This window comes from Nyctibius grandis, chromosome 3 (genome assembly GCF_013368605.1).
Source record: "Nyctibius grandis isolate bNycGra1 chromosome 3, bNycGra1.pri, whole genome shotgun sequence".
NCBI classification, from domain to species: Eukaryota; Metazoa; Chordata; class Aves; order Nyctibiiformes; family Nyctibiidae; genus Nyctibius; species Nyctibius grandis.
In genome coordinates, this window is record NC_090660.1 from 94424614 (window position 1) to 94452186 (window position 27573).

The 27573-nt window shown below is 38.7% G+C and overlaps 1 protein-coding gene across 1 annotated transcript in view; it reads right to left on the reverse strand.

Annotated features, from left to right (window-relative positions):
* The window catches only part of ZFPM2 (zinc finger protein, FOG family member 2), a 265736-nt gene that overhangs the window by 91622 nt on the left and 146541 nt on the right, over window positions 1–27573 (reverse strand). Inside the window, exon 5 of the mRNA XM_068397211.1 lies at window positions 18029–18140. Within this exon, the coding sequence (XP_068253312.1) occupies window positions 18029–18140 (112 nt within the window). The remainder of the gene's footprint in view (window positions 1–18028; window positions 18141–27573) is intronic.

A 27573-nucleotide genomic window follows, 5' to 3' on the forward strand; every position in this document is an offset into this window, starting at 1 on the left:
CTTCATTGGACATTACTGTTCAGAATATTCACTTCCACTAAAGAAGAGACAGTTCTGTATTTTTCTATGCCAAACAGAGAGGCTGCAAAAATAAAAATTGCTGTGATGTCTCCTTGCAAATGTAGCCTACGGAAAAAATGTTTCTGGACAAACCACAGCAGCAGCAAGGTAAAACCACCTATCTATCTCCCTCGACCCCTTCACTTAGTTGATGGCTGAACTTCAAAGCCTACTTTTGGACTATTTAAAATGTTATTATGATTAACTGGGAGGAGTGGCTGACACACCAGAAGGCTGCGCAGCCGTTCAGAGGGACCTAGACAGGCTGGAGAGTTGGGCGGGGAGAAATTTAATGAAATATAATAAGGGCAAGTGTAGAGTCCTGCATCTGGGCAAGAACAACCCCATGTACCAGTACAAGTTGGGGGCAGACCTGTTGGAGACCAGCATAGGGGAAAGGGACCTGGGGGTCCTAGTGGACAGCAGGATGACCATGAACCAGCAGTGTGCCCTTGTGGCCAAGAAGGCCAATGGCATCCTGGGGTGTATTAGAAGGGGTGTGGTTAGCAGGTCGAAAGAGGTTCTCCTCCCCCTCTACTCTGCCCTGGTGAGGCCGCATCTGGAATATTGTGTCCAGTTCTGGGCCCCTCAGTTCAAGAAGGACAGGGAACTGCTAGAGAGAATCCAGCACAGAGCCACAACGATGATTAAGGGGCTGGAACATCTCCCTTATGAGGAGAGGCTGAGGGAGATGGGTCTCTTTAGCTTGGAGAAGAGGAGACTGAGGGGTGACCTCATTAATGTTTATAACTATGTAAAGGGCAAGTGTCAAGAGGATGGAGCCAGGCTCTTCTCAGTGACATCCCTTGACAGGGCAAGGGGCAATGGGTGCAAGCTGGAACACAGGAGGTTCCACTTAAATATGAGGAAAAACTTCTTAACGGTGAGGGTAACCGAACACTGGAACAGGCTGCCCAGAGAGGTTGTGGAGTCTCCTTCTCTCGAGACATTCAAAACCCGCCTGGACGCGTTCCTGTGTGATATGATCTAGGTAATCCTGCTCCGGCAGGGGGATTGGACTAGATGATCTTTCGAGGTCCCTTCCAATCCCTAACATTCTGTGATTCTGTGTGATTCTGTGATTAATAACAGGGAATCACTTTTTTACACCAAACTACACAAGGAAATTAAATTAAAAAAAACCCTATGCTAATGCACTGTAAAGGCTGCAGTTACAAATCACAGATCTGTTCATGGATATTTCATGAGCAGAAAAAAGGCTAAATTTGTCAGATAAATTATTCATTGTGAATTATTTGCTCAGCTCTATACTTTGCATGCGTACTGTATTTATAAATTTAACAGGGATTCTGGTGGTACCTCGGAAAGAAGCACAGCGCAAATTCTGCATATTCCGCTGCAATTTCCAATTTGTCTCACCGTATGTGTTCTGTGGGTGAAATTCAGCCCTCCCACACAATAGCTGGTTACCGAGGCTTTCCACGCTGTTATGAAACCCACCCCCTGCTCTCCTCCCAAAAGCAGGCTGGACTGGCAGCCACGGCTGCCTTCTCCCCCCCTACGGCGGGCGTGAAAGCCACCCGATCTGGGCAAAGAAAGGGGTACCGGAGAGTTTGTAAAAAGGCACGAGGCTAACCTTGCTGCAGAGGCTTGTTTGAGCCACTGGAAGGTGGCTACGTGATGTGGTGGGAGCGGGACGGAAGTGTGCAAGGTCGGCCTGGCCAGCTGTTCTCCTCGCCCCGTAGCCTCCCGAAAAGGTGCGCTAACACCTTGGTGGCAAAGCACCCCCCAACTACTGCTTGTTTAAGTTCATGTCAATCTTCGTCTTCAGTACATTTTATGAAAAGACACCGTGTTAAATCCTCTTGATTTTGATGAAGCAAAATGAGAGATTTGATGTTAAGGTGGCAGAAAAAAACTGAAAACCATCACCGCACAACACAGCATCTCCTCCAGCGAACGACTATGGAGAGAGGATGAAAATCTCTCTCTGATTTTCAGAGAGAAAACCCTGACCAAAAATGCCATCATGAGCATTAAATGACAAAACAAAGAAACAGTTTCTGTCACACTGGGTCAAATCTCTTAAATATCTTAAGAGAAAACAAGTGGAACAGCATCGGTATTGCTTTACAGGTGAAAATTAAAATATTCTATAACACTAATTGTACGTGATTGGCAAAGGCAGAATTTTTAATGAAGGGCAGACAGCACTTTTGGGGCTAGCTAAACATTTTTTTGCTTTAGCAGGGATGCAGAGCCAAAGCGTGGAGATGATTTGGCAGTATATTGGCTGCACACTTTTATCCTTTCGTCTGCTTAAGTTCTAGCAGAAGTAACTTGAACAGGACTACAGTTTAATACACTAAGGCTTACACAGAAGGTATTATTTTCTCTTTGACAGGGTCCAGTGCTATTTTTACACTGTTTGATAGAGAGCCGCTGTTAGGCCTCGGGGAAGGAATAGTGATTCTTTAAGTAGGGCTTGCCTAACAGCAGCTTCCTCCCTCCTGCCACTTCAGCCACCGTCTCTGACATAGGAAACGCCTGGCTCTCCTTTTTCTTTAAAAAATACACGGCGTTAACTATCTCTTTGGTAATCTGCCTAACAAACCCCCGTCTGTTTGCGTGGGACGCCTAACTCCGACACCAGCCACTCTGTTTGTTAGTCCCTTCCTCCCCACTCCAGCGCCCAGCCTCCCTGCCTCCTCAATCACATGTGTTGTTTCTCATTATAATGAACAGTTGGATTCTTTTATTTCTTACAAGTGCTGGATTCGCCTTATCGCCCTCATTCCTTTGGGGGTTGCCAATTGGTTTTATCCATGGATGTATCATTTCTCATGCTTCCCTTTTTTCTTACAAAGAGAAAGAACCACTTCGTCAACAAGCCTCTCTGGAGTGGAAGATTAAAAACCTAGACATCACCTACCTTGCAGCGCTACTCCCAACTGGGTTGTGTAAAACTCAATTAAACTTGTCCCCATTGAATACTGCATTACAGTACATTAAACAGAAAATTCTTCAAGCGTGATGACAAAGCTTGAAACCTTGCCTCAAAGCTGTTCCTTGTAGCTTTCTTTAACATTTCAGTCTTTATGGTGCAAGTCTCCCGTTGACACAACTTTAGTCCAGCTATAAAAAATCACAGAGCCCCACAGGGATTAAAAGAGAAAGAGGAGGAGGAAAAAAAAAAAGGAGAAAAAAAAGAAAACCCTGTCAAAGCTAGTCTTGGCACTTTGCTTAGTGCATCTATTGAAACTATATCACCAGCAGACTAGAACCTGAGAAGTGTTAGAGAGACCTATGAAAAATCTGACAATTTAGAATAACACTATTCATTCCGTTCCTTTGCCTTTATACATTTTCTCCAAGAGAAACAGGTATTCCCAATCTCCTCCAATCAAAAAAAATACATAATGCCTTAAGACTGGACCAAAATATGAATTCAGAAAGGGTACAATTCTGAAAAAAAAAAAGATGTCAAGCCAAGAATTACAACCTCCTCCCAAACCAAATGTCAGTGCTTTCTGAGGAAGTATGAATTCAGATCAAAATACAGAGCTGTACTTCACTGTGATGTAAATGAAATACCAAAAAGTTGCTGCTAATATTTCAAGTATTAGTTTCTTCTCTTTATGAAACAATGATGACAATTTTACCTCAAATTTGTTTCTACCTGAGCTCACACTACCTCTCCAACTAATGACCAGAAAGATTACAAATTCTAAGCAACTCAGAGTGAGTTGTCCATGGGATAAGTAAGTAAGTATTTTATATTAAAATCTCCCAAAGGAAGAGTTATGTATACTGAAAAATGAAAAAAAGAGAGGGCATCAAAAACATTCAGACAAATTCCTACTTTTCTTACATAAACCTAATGAGATATAGCCATGTTATGTCAGCATCTCCAATTCTAAGTACATACAAGAGTTATCAAAAGCCTGGCTGACTGAGTAGTTACATTTCAACAATCCATCAATATACTTCCAAATAATCCTTTATTCTCTTAACTCTATAGTGATAGATGGAAAGAGACACACTGAGCATCCAAATCTTTCCTAAATAATAAGGCGTGAAATGTTTGCTTCTTACCTCCTGCCTTAAAAGGATGCATACTGTTACTGCACATGTTACAAAGCATTTTAAAAACACTTCCACTCAAGAAAAAATTTCCTGCATTCCAGCCACGAATGCCATAAATCATGCATTCACTATTTGGGCTGTTCAGACATGAAGCATACTATACAATACTTTCTCTTTCTTGTGTACTATTACTTTAGTTTCTACAAAATATTCTGAGTAGATAATTTAAAAAGATTTTGAAGATACAATATGCATGCTATTGCTCTGCAAAGTTTATTAGTCCAGCTTAGATTATCACACATAGCCCACTATATAAGCTCAGAAAAAGAGAGAATGATGGATCGCATTTTCAGAAGGGAACAAAGGCAAATGTAATTAAGCAACCCACATATTATCAAAACGCTGGGACTCAATTACTTCCAGCAGTTCCTTTTCATCTCCTGAACTCTACGTAAAGTCCTGTGTGGCTTCTCTCTGCTGTTTTAATTTGCCAAAGAGCCCCACTGGTAACGCAATATTTAGGATCTACAATGAAGGGATGACAGGAAACTTCTAAGTCCCTGCTGATGACTTACTCTGTCTGGTGACAATTTTTTCCATCTCTGGAGGACAGAGTTCAGTATCTTTAGGTACTTAAAATTATGATATGGTATACGTGCTAGAAAGGACTACTCAGAGACTTGGTTCATCCTTTTTTGGACATTTCCTCTATGCACCTGAATTTCTGCAGAGTAGGAAAATGAGGAAAGAAATTAGAACAATGAATGAGGAAAATTATGGGATGGCTATTTAATCCACTATGTCAGTTTTGTATCAGCGGATGACAATGAAGATAACAGACTGTGATGCAAAAAAAGACAATGCACCAACAAAATGCTATATACTGAAAATATTTAAATATCCCAAAACATTAACAGCTGCTCCCTGTGTTAAGGATATAGTCTAACTGGTTCAGTTCTATGGAAAAAAAAATCTGTTTTCTATAGAAACAATAGTTATGTCAGGATAAAGCAAAATAATACATAACCCTACAAGAATATTGAGTTTAAAACTCTAAGTTGTCTCTAACAATATCAAAGAAAAGCAAGATTGTTTCCTAAGTAAAATCAAATTGTCCTCCCTCAGAGTATTTTTCTTCTTTTTGTGTCCTCCATTTACAGTATTATTCTACAAAACTTTAGCTTAACGTATATTAACCCATTTTCATCAGAGATGCCAGAGTAAAACAAATAATTGGAAAAGGAACAGCGTACACTTTTTTTATTGTGCTCAGCTGGGCATATGTGCCTACTAGCTAATTCTGGGGCGGATACAGCTAACAAATTCATTGCAGTATGAATCACAGGCAACCTTTTACCAGGATCTGACAAGTTGTTACTATGTAAAAGTGACATAGTTTGATAATCAGGTGTTTGATTTGTAGTGCACAGCTAACATCTGATCAGACCATTTCCAAAACACAGAATTAGATTCACATTTACTGTTAAAAACTGCAGGCTGTTTCTTTTTCCCCAGTAGCCAATATTATTAGTAACAGTGGCTGGAGTCTGCCAATTGCAAACGCAAATTGACCCAACTTACCTCCTGAAAGAAAGAAGGTAAAGAAACTAAGTAAAAATAAAGAATGCTGTCGGATATTAATGGCAGACTGTCAGGCTACTGTGCTCAAAGGAAACCTCAGCTAATCAGCTCCTATTGATTCTTCTATAACACTAACGTCCCAGAGACAACACAAGGGATGTGATACAGCCTGACACACAAAAATAGCAGTCCTGAACTTCAGAATTTCCTTCAATATCTTCAGCTTAAAGACCAACTCTTAGATCTCCCGTGTACCAGTACAGCCAAAGAGTCCCATTTCAAGAAAACGCCCTTGTTAAGGAAAGTAGTTATCAATGGGTGCCTTTGGAGACAACTCTGACTCAGGAACTGACTTCTCTCTGTACAATTAGACCTTTGAGTATTCAACTACTCACATGTTTAGGCTTTGCAATAATTAGCAACACACAACAAAAATCCAAGTGCTAACACTAAGATCATGCTTCTCTTTGCTGGATATGTACATATGTTCTTAAAGAGAAGAAGGTCATATATCAGATCATCACTTTTTTTGAATATTCTAGCTGAATATATTAAAGGTTTTTTTGGGTGTAATTGATCTGAAATTAATTTTTTTCTGCTTAACAGCACGTACAAGCACTTTTATAAAGGAGAGGAACGTTTTTTTGGAAAGAACGATTTTTATGATGCTGTGGATCGGTTTGTAAATATGTCAAAAAAATTCAAGTTGCTCAATGTCCAAAGTTAACCCATTTGTTATGTTATATCCTAGATTATAAAATTAAGATCAAACCAAAGAAACAGAATGCAGAATGTTGTTCCTTTTACATACATTTCTGTAGGACAAAATGAAGAGAAAATAAATACTGAATTATAGAATGTATCAGAAAGACAGAGCAGTGCCACACTTATATAAAGCTGATGATCATATTGTGGCAAGCCAGAAAATTGACATGTATCATGTGTTATGGTGCAGTGAATGTAAGTGAGAAATAGCTTGTGTGTAGAAAACCAGCATTCTCTCCTTGACTCACTGCAAAGCTTATGACATTTAGGGATTTACACAGAAAGTACATGGAAAGAGAAAGAACTGTATTTAAAGAATTGATCTCAGCAGATCTCCTGAGAGAGTGCAAAGGGCCAAAAGTGGTTTTCATGAAAGCAACAAAAACGGTTCATTCTTTAAACCATTATTAAAATTTCAACTTTTTCCCTAACTTAGCTAGTTAAAACCAAATAAAACACATAATACTTTGCATCACAAAACAGCTTTCTTAGTAAATTGCTCCTGGACCACTGGTCCATGAAGGACTCTCAGGATGGGGTTCTGAACATATAGCCAATGCTTGTTTAGCCCTAATTGATTTCTGCTTTAGGAGGGAATGGAAGATAAGTGTCTTGAAGTCATACTTCAGGCTACACTTTCCACCAAAGTAAGCCACTGAAAAATACCATTGTTTGTGATTTTATACTTCATTTGCTCCAATGATAAATATAATTTAATTGAATCTTAATCATAAAACTGACTTAGCCTTAGCAATCTGTCAGTCTTATTTTAAATTTTCATTTAATTGTAACTTGAAAAAGCATTTAAAGCTCACATAATTTAAATCCATTAAAATGCACGTGCAGCCACCATAAAAGCCAGCCTGTTCACATTTAAAAGAACAGCTTATTAATAGAAGCTGCATAGTGATCACTTGATGCCACCCCTCTCATTTCCTAGTGTAAAAGAGTTCCTTTTCATCTCATGCTTTAAGTTCAATCCCTCATCTTATAATTTCAGCAAACATTTTGTCTGGCCAAAGACACCATTGTCTCCCCTATGTCTCAGATGCTTCCATTCCTATGTTCCTGAACATTTGTTTCAGCTAACAGACCAACCCCAATATTTCATTGCAGTTTCAGAGCTGAAGGTTAGGGCATATCAGTCAATTCCCGTTAACCCACTGATCCCTGGTTTTGTCAAAAATGTCTATCATTTGTTCAGATCTTGAATAATTTGAGCACTGTCCTTACTGTTCAATATGCTTCTACCACATTATTTTTATATATTCAGTCGTAAAAGCAAATTTTCAGTTTGTTTCTGTATCACCACTGTTACAAACAAGAATTCTCCATTCACCAAAATAATGTTATAGAGCCCAGTATGGATTATCTGACTCTGCGCTCCTATTTTTTAAATAAGTTACAATGTTACTAAATCCATCTGATTAAGTATGAATACGTCTCTCTTCTAGTGTCTCTAATACAACCTAACTTTTCAATATTCTTTTTACATTAGTATTCATTCCCTAAAATGTATCCTTTTCCCTCTGTCATCTTCTACTTTCACCACTTTATTGCAAAACTGGCATTCCTCTGTAATTTATAGGCTAATTCTAGCACTTTTCTTGAGCCTTAACAAGGTTAGCTAGGACTTATTATTTCTGTCTTCTCAACTCTTTTCCAACTTAGATAATATTTCCTCTCAATGATTATTAACTTGTAATGGTGTCATTGTTCAGAATAGCTGGAGTTGCCTACGCAGAAGTAGGTACTGCAGCTACAGGAAGATATTTTAGAACCTTCTGTGGCTTGAGTGAAACACTAACTGAGGCCTGAGTTATTTTTTTTTATACATATATATGTACCTATGCATGTATGTATGCATGTAGATTTGTATGCCTGTATACTATGATACTATCATAGGAAATAATCCTGCGGGCAATTTCTGCTCCAGCAAAAAACCTTGGTTCTGCATGCCACCGACCGATTCAGTCATGTGCATCACTACTCAGTCACAGAACATCTCTGCTAAATCTGCTTCAGCATCGTAAGTAGCTTCAAATATCACAGTTAGGGCACACTCTAGAATAGATTTCTGTTTGTCAGCATCACATTGCCCCACGTGCCCTGACAGAATGAAACTGAAACAGGACAGAAAAAATCAGATCTGAAACAGCTTTTTTATTTACTTTCTCTTCTTTTTGTAACACCAAAAGAAATCACACCGTAAGAAAGCTACTAAGTTCTTTCTGTATCTGCAGTAACAGCAGTTCATTCCTCAAATATTAAACACACACCAAAGCAGGTTGCCACTTCTCCATACTTTCTTCAGTTCTCTTCAGAGAAGACTAACATAGTGGAAAGGCCGAGGGATGCCCCGGCACTGGCGAGAAGGGCAGCTGCAGGCAGCGGGAGCATCCTGCCTCATTTGCAAGGGGGGCTGTAACGAGGGACTCCCGTATATTGTGCCATGCTGGCGTTCTTTCCCTAACCTCTGCTCTCCCTCCTCCCCATTTTACTATGCACAATTCATAACCTGCCCCAAATAATGGGGTGCAATTGCCACTGCATTAGGAAACCTGGATGTGGTCCGCGCTGCTGGCCTCAGGGCCGTGGTGCCCCACTGTGAAGTCCTGCTCCTTGTGGCCTCTGTCTGCAGGAGGGAGCAGGGCTGGAATGCCACGGGAGAAGGAGAGAAATGCTGACATTGATCTTTGGATCAGAGAATACTCAGGATCAATAGAGAGGTCAGGATTCAGTCACATATGATCTCTGGCTACAGCTCAGGTAATTTCTGGAAGGCAATGGAGGGAGATGTATGTATGGATGTGATTGAGGGTTACATCTTGATCCCAATTTCTGTTTAAGGAAACCTACACATCAAAAGAGCTTTTTCAATTGCTTTCAGCTCTGAATCCATTTTCCTGAGCAGAAAACAAATCTCAGTGTCCTTGGTACTGCAACAGGAGCTATCCATTTCTTTTAACATATGCATTGTTTTTATACTCCTCTAATGTCAAGAAGTTCTTTAAGCTCCTAAATTAACAATGAAACAAAAATGAGCACAGATTGCTTTTAAAAGTAACACGAGTCTAAGTATTGTCAATAAATAAATTAGGTAGGATCCAAAACATGGCTAGGGAATTTGCAAGAGAGCACTGCTGTCTGTACCATTGCCTATGTAAGCAAGCAGAGGAATCACCTGCGGGAGCCTCCAGAGTAAGAAGAATATGAGCTTAGGGACCTAATAATGAATCACTGGCTTGCAGGTCAGTTAAGTGGCCAAGAGACGTTTGAATTCCACCCATTGTGCCATAATAATGGCCTTGCTTGTAAGCAGATAGAGACAAAAGACATCCACCATGATTTTTACATTGCATTCCAGGCGGTCCAGCTCTACAGCCCACAGAGACATCATGGCTGCATGTCACACTGGTTTTGCTGGGAACTTGAATGCTATGAAAGAGTCTTCCCTGAATTATTACCATCAGGCTTAATCCATTTAGAGGTAAAGTGCACAGAAATCTCACACCACACTCTCAGTTACACATAGAACAACCTCGAATGGGGGAAGAATACATTTTTTTTAACTTTTGCTTTTATATGGCACACCATTAGTTTGTCTTGTATCACAAATGCACAGTAGGCATATTTGACAGCAATCACTATAAAACAGGCTGGACATGAATCCAGCCCTCTTTCCTCCCATACAGACATTTTATACTCAGCACCAATGGCGCTCCCTGAAAAAAATGACCAAGGTTTGATTTTAGGCTTCTAGGTCATGGTTTCACCTTGACAACAGCTCTTTCATTTCAAGCAGTAACATTTGCCAGGATCCCTAAGGTGTTTTCATTTTTGTCGAGAAGTGCAGGAAAAAAAACACCACAGTATGAAAAACTGATAAATCTTAATTCACAAGCTGCAGGACTATCTCTGTGTCTCCAGCACAAAACTTCAAATCCAATCCAGGACCTGGATGTGTATTAGGAGGCTGCAGATTTAAACCTTGTCCACCATGATCAAACTGGATTTATGGAGCATCATAACTCTCCAGACACCATCCAGCAGCTTATTAATTTAATAGACTCCTGTCCATTCCATGATGTTCCTGCCTTGACAGTCTCTCAAGATAAGGCGAAAGCCTTTTGACAGGACAGAGTGCATATATATTTTCTTCTGTTTTCTTGTGGATGGGGTTGTCGACAACTTGAAATGTGTGGCTCAGCAAATTTGGGGGCTTTTTTCCTTCCCTTTTGCTTTGAAAGGAAGACGACAGAGGTAATGCTGCCATGAGCCACAGGGGTCACAAGGTTTACTGCAGTCCTCAATATTTATTTAGCATAATGGATGGAGAAAAATAATTTAATTAAAAAGAAAATAAAACACATTTAGCATCTACGTCATACTCTGAAAATAATGACAACATTTTTCTTAAAATGATTTCTAAATGACTAATTCTACTGCAACTGACTTTGAAAAATGAGGGACAATACGTATCTTGAAAAAAAAATCTCTGCATGATGTTTGCATTTATTTTTGCCAGTGGTCTGAATGGTTGAAGCAATATTTCTTTTCACATGGTCCCAGTGTGAAGTACAGACTGGGCTTCTTTTCCATCCTGAACATGTTCTCATAGGTGACTGTTAGACTCAGTTTACAGCTTTTTATAGCTTCAGTCCAAAATATATAATTCTGTGCAAATCATGTCAGTATTCTGCCTATTTCCTTGACTCCTCAGATGAAAAAGAATTCCTATTTCAAACTATGAAATAAACTACACAATATGTGACAAGAAGAACAGAAGGAAAAAAACCAAACCAACGTACATATGAGAACAACCTAAAAAATATCACTTGGCTGCTATGTAAATGAAATGCACTGATGAACAAAAGCATTGTCATATCAAAAGTGGAAATACAGCTGTATCCCTGGATTTCTTGTCATCTTCCCTTTATTATCTACATGCTTAGAATTTAGAGGGCATGTAATAATTCACTGTATGCTATCATATGCATATTATACTAATTCCGTAAAGATGCATAAAATAACCTTTTTCTTGGAGATAGTTAAGACCACATACAAGGCCCTGACCTCTCAACTCCCTAAAGCAGATATCTCCCATTGGATCTATTTGCATAGGTAAAAAATAAAAATAAGGAAAAAGTTCAGTCCTGCTTTGTGAGTTCTTTGAAGCTGAATTGTGTCTGGATGAAGTCCACAACACTGTGACTGCCATCAGCAAGCAATAAATATCACTAGTCATGGGGAAAAAAAATTTTCTCCTTCTGTGTCCGGGGAGGAAAGTAGCAAGACTGATTTGCAATAGTTTCGTTTGCAGGTGTCATTAGGCATTTTCTCTTCTCAACATCCCTACAAAACCAAACATGAATAGTGCCATCTACTTGCCTACTAATCATGTCTTTATGGCTGTGTCCATGACACTTTCTTCCAATGACTGTGAAGGTATATTGCCCTTGTAGAGGTATTATTTTATGTAAGCATTATGCACATAATCGTACTTCTCTCGAGAAATATTTTGCAATTTTTTCAGTGTTGTGGAAAACGAAATGTAAAACAAGCTCTTCCATAGACCTTTTGATATTAGGATAAGCGTTGCATGCATTTTGTTAAAAACTCAGATTTCTTTGTCAATGGATACAAAGAAAGAACAAAAACCTGTAGCACTGCCAAAGGCTTCAGCACATTGTTTAGGTAATGGAGGCATCCAGAGCGACAGCAGATACTGCAGTTTTCTGACTGTCCACGTGGAACAGACGAAGTAAACTCACTCAATTTGCTTTAAATACTATGTGGAAAAAAGCCCCTTGCAATCTAAAATATATGCCCCAAGTTAACCTTTGGCCTATTAAACAACTTGTTCTCTGACCCAAAACAAAAGATACTCCTATTCTAATGCAGCAGTGTTCAAACTCTTTCTGATGTTTGACCTGTGTCTCATTAGGGTCTCTGATGTTATATGTCTGTGGCGCAATGTACCATTACATTGCCTGAAGTCATAGGGAAAAAAAAAAGAAGTATTTGCTAGCTGAAAACTCATTTGCTGGGGAAAACATGGTCTCAAGGATCTCACAGAACGATTAAGAAAAGTAATCCTCTGTCACTAAAGAAAAATTTAAGAACTCTTCTGTTACAGCAATTGACTTTTCCTATCTGTTAAAAAATAGGTTGTTTAATTTAGCAAAATTAATTAAAAATTACCTTCAATTCTTACTAGTAATTTCACGTAACACTTTTGCAGCGTTTGTATCTTCAATGCATGGCACATACATCAGCTAAATAACTCACCCCAGTACTAGTTCCAAGTACTAGTGAAGTTAAGTGCACAATTATGTGTTTACGGACTTATTTTCAGTTACGCACAGGACAGCGCAGGCAGGGGAAGCAGTGGCAGAGCGGAGCACAGCCCCGACCTCTGCTCTGCCCTCTCCTGCGTGCTGCCTCTCCTCCAGTTTCTATTTATAAATTAGCTACATGACACAGTTTCAGTGTGGGCAGCTGTCATTTTAACTAATCTCATCCTGTAAATCCACCCTAGCAGGCTTGCTCTCTATTGTGATTGGAGAACAGACTTTTTTTTGGGCAGCTTTCAAAAGCAGCATCTGTTTGAGCAAGCACCCAACCCTTAGCTGTATGGAGAAGCACTCCCCCGAATTTCCCCCACCCTGGTTTTGTGTTCACCAAAAGAAAATGACAATTCTCGGATCTTACCCTGAGGCAACATCCTCCTTAGCCAGGATTTTGTTATAGTCGCTCAGTGGGCACTGACTGCGATTTCACTTACTGAGGGATGGAGGCTTTTTATGGCATTCGCTATCATGTGTCCGTACCACTGGGACAATTAACAGGACCATCCTGTGGAATTACTTACGACAATGTCACGCGGTGCCTGAGGAACCGTGCTGGGCGAGGATGTTTTTTTTCTCCTCCCGCATCCTCTCAGAAATAACGAAGGACATAAACTACTCAGTGAGGCCAGGCAGAGGAGGAAATAACATCAGTAAATCACTAATGGAAATGCAAAACCAAACACTGCCTCACGCGAAATGAGATGACGGACGGCTCGAGAAGCGTGCAAGTCACTGCCTGCGGCCGGCTCCTTTTTGGCAGCTGTCTCTGACCCCGTCCCACCACCCTGTCCCCCAGCACCCGATCCTCTCCCTCCGAAGGGCAGCCTGGAAAGCAGCCACGGTCTGATCTGGGGTTTTGAGCAGAAGAGGTGCCCAGCAGCTGCCACCTGGCCAGGCAGCCTGCTCGGTGGGACACAAGGCAGCCCAACCGGCCCAGACACACGTTAGACATGTTGGTTTTCCTGCACAGAGTTATCCTGTGGTGCTCTGCAATCAATTACTGTTATACCACCATCATTAATAATTTTCTTAATGAAAATGATTCTGTTGATCTCCGTTGTATTTTAATTATCAGAGTTAAGCATAATTACACTGCAGCTCTGAGCTGGCATGTAGACTCCTTTAGGGCGCAATTTTGTTTTAACACACTGATAATGTAATTTTACATTGTGTCAGTTGTTTAGTTATTATCCAGTCGTACAATTCCGCTGTATTCCTGATAACAGATAATAACCTTAGCACCTCCTATATCCTGAAGTCATTTAAAAAGCAATATTGGAATTTCACAACTAGCTAACTTAATCGCCTTATGATTTTATAATTCCCACAGCTAAAAATTTGTACAGACACCCTGTTTTAACAACGCCACTAAACATACGGTATCCATACATTTCACATAAATGGCTTAAATAATATCTAGAAAAACTTCTGTTATATGAGCATGGTTTTCAGTCTGTGCAACTGTACTTTTTACACCGTTTCTATTCCATTCAGTCATAATTCATTTTTAAAATCCCTTACAGCGCCAGTGGAAGATTTGCAGTTAATACCCCAGCCCCTTCCTAGGTCGTGGGAGGACTCCTACCTCTGGTCTTAGAGATATACTAGGTCTGGTCCACAACTCTGTTAGGCATGAGTGCTTCTCAAGTACGCTATGTTGCGATGAACATACAGTTCATGCATTAATACTTCCCACTAACGTATCTTTCTTGAATTACTGAAGCTCTGTAGCTGTTTTTTGGAAAGAATCTATTTATAATTCTAGATACGGTACAATTCCTAAAATGTGTCCAAAATTTCTATTACTGTTTCTAGGACATCTCTTAAATTATGGAATAGACTATTTCTGAAACATGAGAGAAGTTTGACATAAATATTAAAACAAAAAGAGTATGTCTTTTCAATGTGATTACAGTTGCAAAAGTTTCCTTTCAAAAAAATAGAACGGTATAATGGCACATGCCATGAGTAGCCAGCTTGTATCAGAGCTCGTAAAAAGGGATACTAATGAACTGTTTTTCCCTTTTCTAATTTGTCCTAGTAATGCAGAAATGTAGTTATAAAAAATACAGATAGAAATAAGTGATCCTAGACTAAATAGAATTAATTTCAAATACTGAATAGTTATTTCATAGCTATTCACTCTGAATGTACTCTGATGTATGATTTTAAATAACCGGTTTCTTAATCTAAAAATTTATATAGGAGATGAATTGTGATTCCTCTGTAATATCTTAGCAATATAATCCTATATATGTACATCATATATACACATCTGTACGCGCACACAGTTTTTGTGTCTGCTTGCCTAGGGAAAACACTTTATGGAGAGTTTTGAAGGCACACAGGGAGTTAGATGGCCAGCCCAGGTTCACATTCAATAGGAACTACATGCCCGATTCCTCTCCCTGTGACTATTCCGTGTGCAATACACGGGCAACTACAGTGCCCATAGCTTCTAGTGAGCTGGAAGTCAGGCTGACATGCCTGTGCTCTCCTGAAAGATCTGGGGAAAATTCTGCTCTCAAAGATATCACTGCAATAAGCTGAAAGGAAATACGGCAAGTGCTTCTGAGTCCACGGCTGATCAAACAGTACCATGTACTGCTAGCCAGTTCTCAAACTTACTTTCCTCTTACAAATGTGCCAATTTACTCCACTCGTCCAGTCTTGGGTATAGTAAGGAAAACAGCTCCTAGGTGACCAAATCTGCTACGTGTACAATTCTACATATTTGTTCAGCTAATTGCTTTCAGAAATAACAATGTATTGCTAAGCAAACTAACAAAATTATACACATGCAACTACAACATAACACAGAATTACAACTACATGCCAGCTGACACTGTTTCATTAGAAGTAATGGCACTACAGGAGACAGAAAGCTAACACAAATCAAGGCAATGTAATCTGGAATGGTGAGATACAAATTGAAGGAAGAAACATTATTCTATTTATTTATTTTACCATCTTCTATTTGACATTGTTTTGTGATCCAAGTCAATTAATCTTCCTAGTACAAAAATCCCAGCAGGGCTCAAGGGAAGTGTAGGTGCTTAATGAACAACAGAGCAGCCAACTCAAAGCACAAAGGGATGAACAGAATGCAGTGAAAGTAAAGCATATCTACAACTTACTTCCCACATTAGTTTAGTGAAGTAGCAGGTTTTTAACATGTATTTATGAATTAGGGATCAAATTTATCCTCAACTTTAGTTATAATATGCATCTGTGTTAGAGATAACAGAATTCACACTATATGACTGTCTCACAATACTTTGTTAACCAAGTCCTAAAATAACCAGCATCATCAATGGAACACAATCCAGCAAGTTTGAATGAAAAGACCAATGTTATGGGCTACTCAGATTGCACCAAAAAACTGAAGAAAGTTTTCAGTATTTGAAAAAAAAATTGTATTTCAATAGATTCAATCAGACAGATAGCACTGAAACTGTCTAATGAATTAGTTAGTGTTTGTAAAGCACTTTGAAGATGAAAAGTCTTACTGGTATATATGTGCTAAGTATTATTATAATTACAGAAAGAATGTAATACTTGATAAGACTTCATCCTATGGGAATTTGCAGAAGCTATATTTTAGAGTGAAAGTAATTTCCCATTACACCAAGAAGTTGTTGCAGAAAAGTTTGTCTGTGAGTATTCAATACTATGAATAGCAAACTGCAGCTCTGGATTCACAAGACAAGCTTCACTATGTTACTCAGAGCACTTTGCTGCTTGGTCAGCAATCAGCAAGCTGAGAAGGAAGGGCAGCTCAACCCTTTTCAGATCTGAGCTCAGTTCTCTAGTACTGCAGGTGTTTCAGGTTGCAGAATGAACGTGTTGGCATTCTGTAATTATAATAAAAAGAATTTCTAAGACCCTGGTATGCAACTCATTTTTAACATGCAAATTCCCTGTTTTCAGCATTTCAACTTTCAAAGGCTTGTGGCGGTTTAAAAGCAATCCTCTTATAAGTGTATAAATTGCAATGATTATAGGAACAAGTTGTAATTGTTTCTAGTAAGTTTTTAGGAGTCTTTGATGTTATGATTAGTGTTTTGTATGTTACCATATTGATATGGGTGCTTATTTGCCTGGATGCTTGTATGCTGAAATGGTCACTAGGTTGCCTCAGCAAACAAATCTTTGATCTCAGTAGGTCTGTTTGGTTAGAAATAAAACCTAAAAGAAATTAAACAAGAGCAGTTCATGTTCTGAAGTATTCACAAAGTGCTGAGATTGGTGATTGAAATATAAGGAAGGAAAGTCATAGTTTTGCAGCCTGATCTTCAGGGGGAACGCCAAAACCAGCTATACTAAAGAAGTTTTCTTATTCCATGTATTCAAGCTGTTGTTGTTTTTTGTTTTTTTTTGTTTTTTTTTTTTTTAAAAAACATTCTGTAATGGTACCATAACCACATTTACAAAGCTTTCAGAGTGACTGACCAAACTGTGGTGCATAGTCCACGGCCCTATGGACTGAACTCACAGCTCTCTGGGTTGGTTCAAAATGCAAGACAAAAACCTTCGCACCTTGAACCAAAGTAGCTGTTAGATGCAGTCGGTTAGACAAAGCATGTTTGGGGGCCTCATACTGACTTCAACAAATCTAACAATTCACATAAGACAGAAATGAGATGCATTGCCACTAGCCAATACATTCCAGTGAAGCATTATCATGTCAGGCCACTACGCAGAGACTGGCATGTCAGAGGTGACAACCCTGAAATCCAGTTCCAGTTATCTTCTGTTACCATACTGACATGAAGTCTTATCATAGTTCAATCAAGTTCAAATTCTTCTTATAAAACCAGATTTTAGTTAGTAGTCTACAATGTAAGGTATCATGGAGAAATGCTATCCAGTATGTCCAATAAAATGTCAGAAAAAATCCACCTTTTTAAAGTGTATAGATTTTGCTGATTTTTCCCAAGAGGCACTAACCCTCAGAGAGAAATGGAGGGTATGTCTTATGTCAGCTGATGTCCTTCTGTGTTTATAAAGCATTTAGTACACTACAGACACCATGTTGAGTTTTTGTATCATTAAAAGAAAAAAACATAAAAAGCAAAACCAAAGCAGGGTAGGAAAATGGGAATGAAAACTGTTCCGCTTTAAGGGGAAACAAACTACTTCAATTTCCTATTATGCAACAGGTATATTTTTATCTCAGTACCTTGCACAAGAAAGTAGAGAAAAAATCAGCTTGTGTTTACCTTTGCTGTACACAATGCAGTTGTTTTTGTTGTCTTCTACTCCTTGCCAAGTCACATCCAGCAACCACTTGGGGCCAGCAGTCAGTACCATAGGGACTGAAGCCTTTGTCTTCTGTAGGAAGGATGATAACAAACAGATGCCATTTACTTGCCTTGATTAAGAACTCGAATAATAATAGTAATAATCATTTTATTTGCAAACAACAAAATCTCCAAACCCATAAGCCAAGGTCTTATTCCCCTGCTTCAGGATTTTTTTTAAGAAGACACAAGCAGTAAGCTTTAGTTCTTTCATTGATTGAATGGTGAAACTATTATCAAGGATTTTTCTGAGTGATATTGGATCAGATCTCCAAGATTAAGCAGATCTCTGGTGGCTGAGAGTTATAAAGGGAATGCAGATGACTTTCACAGCAAAGAGCCAACTGTTTAGAAGTGAACTTTAGACACATTGTACTTCATTATCAACGGGATCTCACTATTTCCTGAAACAGACAGGAAAGAATTTAAAGAATCAGTATCCATTTCAAAGATCTGTCCTGGGTAACGTTTGTATTATCATAGGAAATTGTTCTGAATGGATAATGGAATTTTTCCCCCTTTGCTAAGTGTTGATGTGTGATTTTACTATGTCTGAAATAATAATAATGCTAATGATTCACTGCACTTTGTCTCCAAAAAGACTATGAAAGAAGTTGCATTAATGAATTCAAAGGCACAAAAGTAAAGCATGATATCCCTTGCACCTGAAAGGCATGCAGGCAAGGAGATGCACATTTAACAAAACCATCTCCTGTGTATATTTCAGATTCTGTATTTAGAGAATTTGGTATTGGAGGACATAAGGTAGAGGGTTGAATTTTATTAACACTTAATTCCTTTTACTAATCAAATGGCAAAAGCTCTGTAGGTAATTCTGAGTTTGCCAGTACGTGGCACTGAGATGCCACTTAAGACTTCTATCATTCACAGTTCTTTTTCTCTATATCAAGCACGAAACTACAACAGAGAGTACAAAGTACAACAGTCACCATGTAACTTTTAGTTATTTTAGTATTTTTTTTTCTGGCATATAATTCTGTCCAAGACATTCCAACCTTTTCTAAGAATATTTGATTAATTATTTTTATATTCCACCAATAATTCTCTAGTTGGCTCCAGCTATGTTCTATTGTGATATTCTGTATGATTAAGAGAGTTAAAAAATTTTAAGATATAGGAAATCATATATTTGCATGGACATTCCAGATGCGTTGACCACATTTATTATCTAGAACTGTTCTAGGAATGTAGTGAAGTATATTAAGAGTTACCATAGAACTTATCACATTCCCAAAATATACACGAAAATATTTATTGAATATTTTTTTAAATTATTATTTAAAAGATTTTAGTTATATAAGATTAAATTAATAGTCTTATATAAGATATATTTACTACAATTTATGATATATCAATATTTTAATAAAGATGACAGAATAAGACATATTGAATGTCACAGTTCTTCACATTTTGTTTTTTTTGATCTGTGTATTCTCTAATACCGTTTTATCAAATATAGTATTTATTGCTTAATTTGAGTTTTATATTTTGCATTTTTCAGGCAAATGTTTATGCATAAGTCACACTTTTTCTATATGCACTCCATGACATTATTCATGTTCCAGAAGTGTTGGAAAAAACAGATACAAATGAAGAATGAAATTAGTAAAAAGAAATGCAACAGCTAGCGACAACATACCTACCCAGTGTAAAAATACTGCAACCAGAGACATGCAACGTCTCAATTCCTACTACTGCTTTTTCTACGGGAAGTTGCAGAAAGTGTTTTTGCTTATGTGAAGTATAACAAGAGTCAACCCAACTGCATGCATTCAAAATCTGAATTTAAATTCTGATTTCTAATTGGCCAGTAAACAAGACAATTTTTCGCTTTTAAATTTGATTAAGTTCATATATAAATTATCAAGAAGCCTGGTATTACCAATTATGAAATTAGTGCGAAGTATTTACATATGGACTGCACAGAAAATAATGATGGAAATGAGACATGAACTCATGATCTGCAAGAGATGAGATGAAAGGCAATCAAAGTATCATCTCCATCTCCTATTACACAAAAGTCTGGATTTTAGTGTCATTTACACCAAAACAGTGCTAAGGCTGCTATGGAAACAAGGAAGAGTGGTTATTCTTCGCATAGCTGATAATCACACCCATATGAAATAAAAGCTTTAGCATGAACATTAGCAACTGTGACTGCATTGCAATACTGAAAAGGAGGACTAGGACATTTTCCTACCACTGCTGCATTTCTCCAACTACCATTCCAGTCAAGCCTTTAACATGTTTTTTTTTGTGCTTGTATGTGCTCTCAGTCTCTGGTAATCCCAAGTACAATCAAAAGACAGTGAAATATTATCCAGGCAGTGCACTCCTCCAAGTACACCATAAATGATTCAGACATTCAAACAAGTTTGGGTTTTTTTTAAGTTGGAGGCCAAGTTAAAAACTGAAACAAAACAAAATTCTATCTTTTAAGTGCAGAAGGGGTCATCTATTTAATTTTCACAAGATCCAATTCCTATTTCTGGTTTTCTTCTTCCCATACATCTGACATTTCATTGTGTTTTTCCCATCTGTAAGGGTATTATTTGCATTAAGGTGGTATCAAAAAGCCTCAAATAATATCAAGATCTTCTTGTGCTGGGCAGTATTTTATTATCTACATAGACAGGACAAATAATATGTCCTGGGAAAGGATTATACTTAACCATACACTGCTGAGGAAGAAATGAGATGCAGAGATACTGTTTGACTTTCTCTTGGAGATTAATTTCTCCTTTAGTCAGTGGTAGGCTTAGTTCTAGGCCACCACCCCTGCTTCTTCTAGACGAGAGGAGCCCAGGCTGGTGCCTCATTGCTTCTGAGGTGAAGCAGCAGCAGCAGCAGGTAGACTGAGCACCAGCAGTCAGGATGCAAGTCCACTTTTCTGTCCTCTGTTTACAGGGCTTTTTTTGGAACTTAAAAAAACTACATGGAGATCACTAAATTAGCTTCCAGGATGGCTTGGCAGTAAAACTTGTAATCAGTTCAGCAGCTGTGAGTGGTCTCTAGGCATTAGAGATAGGCTGGAGGAGGAACAGGGTGTTTTTGTCTCACAGCTCTGCTAGCCCAGAAGAGCTGGTGGCACCTCAAAAGAATTTCCCACTGTCCCATAGCTCTGCTCCCAAGCTGCACAGATATGTAAATAAACTTCTTTTAATACGAAAACAAAACTTCACAAGGCCTTGGCTGCTTGTGAAGCCTGGCAGCTCCACTAAGGGAGATGAGCAATCGCTTCTCTTTGAAGTATCTCAGAGGCATATTGTGTGAGCTGTAATACGAGTCAGGACCATCACAGCAGTTCCTGGGGTCTGGCACCCTGTGAGGTTCACACATTCATAAGAGATGTTCACCACTGACAAAGGCTTGCTCTTGTTGTGCCTTATTACATAGTAAGAATTGAAGCAAGCCTGCTGATTCAGGAAAGGCCATTTCCCTAAAATGGTTAAAATGAAAAGACCCCAGTCCAAGATAACAAGAAGCTATGGTTAAATCAGTCATGCCTTTATCACCTCAAGATTAGACTACTGCAATGTGCTATACCTGAGGCTACATTTTAAATCCATTTGAAAGCTGAAGCTGGTGCAGAATGCAGCAACCCGCTTGTAAAGCAGGCTAGTGTGCTTTGAGCGCATTATACCAATGCTTTTTAATCTGCACTAAGTGTCTGTGGGATTTAAGGTGCTGGTTACAACCTGTGAAGCCTGGACCTCTCTGTTTGAGATACCTAATTAAGACCTGCCAGGTCCTTTGCCCCAACCGTACAACCATGACTGAGATCAAGGGACATGAAAAAGGTCTTTCTTGGCTTGACACAGGAAAAACTCATGGCAGGGCAACATGTTCTTCATGACAGCTCTTTACCTTTGGGACACCATCCCACTTGAAGTAAAGTATGTTAATGATTTGACTCTCAGAGTGTACTATGAAAATCATCCTGTAATTCTTAACATGTATTTGTCATACTGTAACATTTAGTTGGTCATTCCCAAAATGGTGGTGGTGGCGGAAGGTGTTAGCTACTTTATACTATGTTTTTTTTTTACAGTGCTATTAGAAATATCTCTAGCTTAAGAAAGGTACCCTTTTACAAAAAAGCTTTCTTGACACAGTAGCAACAATATTACAACTGCTTAAAAATAAGATTTCAAAAACCAAACAAAATTTTATTTCTCCCTCCAAAAGAACTGCTACAAATTACTCAAAAGCTTGCGAGACATTCTGCTTACTGCCTAGGTGTAATCATAGGGATCTGCCAACACGGGTGTCCATAAAACGGGGCCATACAATAGTAACCTCACATTTTGGAAACAAGGGCATGTTACAGAACTGCAATATTGTTCACTGCTCTACACTAGGTAAGTGTGTATTCCACACTTGAGTCATTTTTACCTGAAAATGCAATTTCTGCTAATGTCTTCATGCCATAACCAAACAAATTTGACAAGGACAAACAGGGTCAAAACTGTGATCTCTCAGGGAACAATTAGAATCAGCTAATGAGTATGAAAGAGGTCAGGCAGGCATCCACTTTTCACTAATCTTTGAAGCAACTGGACAAACAAGGGAGGTAACCCTCAATAAATGTTTATATTCAGTCAAGAGGTTAATGGAGATAAAAATAGCCATTACAGCAGGCCGAAAATAGTTTTGCACTCTTGCTAAAAGGAATCAGTGCTGACAAGTAACGTTAGATGGGTTCTTCCCAGTAAAGATTTCTAACATATGATGTGCGCGGCCTGGCAGAAACTTAAGGAAACCCCACGCTGAAGAGAAATACGGTATGAGCAAGTTGCTTGAAATCTATGAAATTCTGATGTCAAATGCCTGATCATTGCTAGCTGTTTCCTAAGAAGCTGTGCCAGAGCAAGAAATATGTACTGAGCTGATGTTCAGTAAGTCGCTGTGACACAACCATCCTGTCCCAGGCATGCTGTTCCCAACAGTGCTGGAGATTATTTAAGGAGATGAACCATTCATTGAAAAATCACTACATTTCTACCTTTACCTTTTTTTTCTTCAATCAGTGGACTCTACAATGTCAAAACTACTTCCTTAACGTACTTTCACCAAAACAGAGGAAAGTTGCTGGAGACTTAAGATACTCAAGGGCTTTGCTTATAATTGTATTTTGGTTCCCACAAACAGATTTTCTTTCTAAATCTTCCAAAGAGCCTGAATTCCCACAAAAGATACAGCAAGATTACCAAAATGTCTTCGTGCGGTTGGAGAAAGTTCTCATGCTCCACTCTGCAGTGTTACTTTATATAGCAAATCAAAGACAAGACTGTACTGGGAGGAGAGCTGTAAATATACCTCAGGTGCCTTCAGATATGAGTCTGGGATAGTTAAGCCATTTAATACACTGACGGAGGTTTCTACTTTGAAATGCAATTTAAATTCAATTTGATTGTCACAGGGTTGACGCATCTTCTGACATGCTGAAACTGCAGCATGTCCCCTCTCGAGACATTAAGTTCACCTTTGGCGGACACCATACTCAACAGAGCAAAACTTTACAAGCTCATCAAATCAGTTCAGTTGGGAAGGTCTCCTAAGGGGTCATTCTGGACCGAGCAATAGGTCTCAAACTATCCCTAGTTAATTAATATTTGTTCTAAGATGTTTTTGAATAAGAAGAGTGGTACCTCTACTTTACCACTTCACACTTACATTGACTGTCTTAATGTATTTCTGCATCGTACAACTGATTACAAATTCATCAAACCCTAACACAAGCACATCCAAACAGCCCAGTGGACAGACAGACAGAGATACCCGTTTTGTTGTTGATTTGCATACAGTCAGATGGACTGTCTTTCAGTTTCCATTTCTGAAGCTTCCCTGAAAACTTTACAGTCTTGGAAGAATATTTATCTCAAGGGCTTCTCTGGAAACCCTGCCAGTCAAGGCCCATGGCAGTCCTCCACAGTGCCACAGCTTTCTTTGCTAGACACACAGAGGCAGCTCCTCTCAACTCACATGACATTGGAGATGTGGGGAGGGTTTCAGTACCATGGTTCCATGCTGATGACAAACATCATCAATAAAGCAAAAACACGTCAGTCTCCAGCCTATAAACACCTACTCTGGAACTGTACAATTGCACCAGGATTTCAGTTTTCACAGCCCCCTCTATGTCTATCAGTGACATCCTGAAACTTAAACTAAATGCAAGAGAAATTTTGCAACCCTTAGTCCTTGTGGCTGAAAAACACACTTTGAAAACCTGATACAAATGTAATAGATGCAGCTAATTTCTCCTAAATCTGCAGACAGCCTGGGATAACTGGTTTAGGTAATACTTTACAACTTTATAGGATCCAATATTTCAGAGGGGTGTTCAAGTTTCATCCATCAGATGCCTATCTTACGGCTAGATGAAAAGAGTACAGGAACCTATTTACCTGCACAGATGTAACCGCTGTTCTGGTATGCTAACTAGCAGAAAGAAGAGAGACAAATTATTGCTTGTGATGGACCATGAAATCAGCGATGGAGAAAAGAGAGAGGGGTCAGTGTTACTTCCCGGTATCTTGGACAAGGTGGGAGGGAAGAATTCCTCATGTCTCTCCTGACCAGGGCTCTGGATTCTCGTTATGTAGCGCTAGTGGTTAACATGGCAGTGCTGCACCTGTGGACTGGCTGGTTGTGAAACAACATGCATCATTCTTACTCTACAAGGCATTACACTTGGCTGTTTATTTTGGGATTCCACTTATCTGAAGAAGGAGTCTCTTCAGCTTTTTTTTTTTTTTTTTTGTTTTTTGGTGGTAGTAGAAGAAAAAGAATTGGTAACATTTGAAGAGGCTGTGGCCAAACCAGAGCCTTTAAATGTTTGAAATACAAAAAAAAAGGAAAAAAAAAGAAGACATAAAAAGAAGAAATGTACACACAGATGGAATCCCAAAAGACAGCTGGGATTCCCTGCAACTGAGAAACCCTGCTGTTTATCCCAAGATCATCACTTGTCAAGTAACAAAATTGAACATACATTTCACCATATATATCCACAAACCTAAAGCAGACCAAAGGAAATATTCCAAAAAAAAATACACCCTAGGTCTGTTAATATTTTCCAACACTTGTCATGACTTCAATATGATTCTAAATTTTTTATTACTATCAAATATGCCTGCTGATGAATGTCTCTAATGCAAATTCAATGTACACTAAACGTTGAGATCATTTCATGTAACCTATCTAGAATGCATTTTTTTCAAATCTACAAAATAAACATAAATCAAATCTCAGTGTAACTTAAGTACGAAATAATGGCTGTCTAAAGCAACCTTAGCTTGTTCTGTTTAATCTGGGGTACCCTTGGAACCCATCTTCAAACTACAAAACTAGGAAGGTTTAAAATAATTAATCCAGATTCTGGAGCACCTGGTCCTAGCTGAGGGTCCCAGTAATTCCTTCTGGCTGCTTGCCATGCGGTTGTGGAAGAGTTGACAACCAACTGGTAGGAACAGGGATGAAAAAGCTGGAAATGGAACCTCTCAACACTCAGTGAGCTTCCCCTGCCCACACCACCCGGTGCTGATGGGCTTTCTAGTCCTGTCCTTCCCTCCTGTAAAGACTTTTCACCTGGCTTCACTCTGCAGCTGCTCCTCCCCTGTCCTGTCCTCCACCGTTCTCCGTTTTCCATTTTCTATATACTGCGCTATGTCCAGCTAACTCCTTCCTTTCCAAAGAGCACGGGATGGACAAGCAGTGTATTTTGCTATCACTCTCTTGACTCAACTTTCTCATTATATTTCCCCTATTACTCTCTGTCCTGTTCATTTCATTCTTTGGGAAAGCAGTACATAAACTGTGTGTTTACACAATGACCAGCACCAGGAAAGCATACTCTTAGTCAGTGCTGTGATTAGCATAAATATGATTAGGATATTCTGAAACCTGACAATGCGAAGCGAACCATCTCTGTCCTGGTGAGTTGATACCTGCGGGTAGCACGCCCACCGTCACTGTGTCTTGCTGCTCAGGTATCTGCCATGGGTGGTGAACCTTTCCGCTTTACTGTAAAGTTGAATACTTTGGATAATACTATTTCAGAGATGACATGCATCTGTGCCGATGAAATCACACTACATATAACTTATCTTTAGACAGTGCTGCTTCCACACTTTCACACTGAGTTATCTGTGCATTTTTCCTAGTGGGCTAACTTTCCTGTTGTAAATTACTGCCCACACTAAGAATTACATCTCTGTTTCTACTAATGTGACCATGTTGATATTTGCGAGTAAATATTTTCCGAATCCACTTGCTTGAATGTAACTCCTTTCACTTTTGCTAAACATCTTTAACATTACATAGATGAATACTCTCCTCAGTGTGGCTCAGCTGCGATTCTGCAAACATCGAGTTTATGCTGGATAGGTTGAGGGACTAAACTCTGGGATAAACCATCAGTCCCTGTTAATCGTCTGACATTTCTCTCTTACTTTGCACAATGATCATTTGGGCCTGGGGTAGTTAATGGAACAACAGGTATTCTAGAGACCAAGGAGAAAATTACAGAGGTTTTTGTAGGAGACATGAAGGCATTTATATTGCATGGGGGTTAATTCTCTCTAGTCCCACTGTCCAGCTATTTACACTGAAACCATCCACAATGATTGCTGTATCTACAGCTTACTTACAGTGTGGTACTGAATAATTTATGTTTTGCAGTAACTTCGGATTTTTTTCTCTGTTATACTTTTTCTTACCCTGGAATGGATGATTGAAACCATCATTTCCAGAATCCACATTTCATATATTATATTTATTTATTTTTACCTAAGGAATCAGTTAAAATACAAAAATAAAAAAGAACATGCATAAAGCCTTCTTAAAACAGTCCATTACACAGAACTATAGATTAATTAAGTAGTTATAGATTCTGCTTATTATATTTCACTATTACTTTGTGTGGAACTGCAAACACAGGTTGTGTATTTTACTTTAGAAAAGTGAATGTTTTTGTCATGAAAGGTGAATAAGAAAAAGTCATGCTTTAGCAGCAGTAAAAGATAATATTTTTTAATTTCACTTTTTTTTTCCCCAGAACCTAAAAGGTAGAAAATAAAAAGTTCTCTGCATATGCTTGTCCAATGCTTTAACTGTATAATTCAGTGCAGCTCTATTAGGATTATATTTCCAATGAATATTGTGAGGCCTTTATGAAATACATATTTAATACAAAGGTATTGTAGTCGATGGTGTAGGTATTATAGTGTAATTCTCTTGAAGATGCATGACATGATACTTGAACTTCAGTGGTGCACACACTAAATACACACAAAATATTATATACAAATTCCTACCTAATTTGAAATAGAATTGGGGAATAGAAAAAAAATCTTCTCTGCTTTTCTTCCCAATTTTTATGCATGTTTTTATTAGATATTTTTATATATATATTTATCAACAGGAAACATGGTACTTTA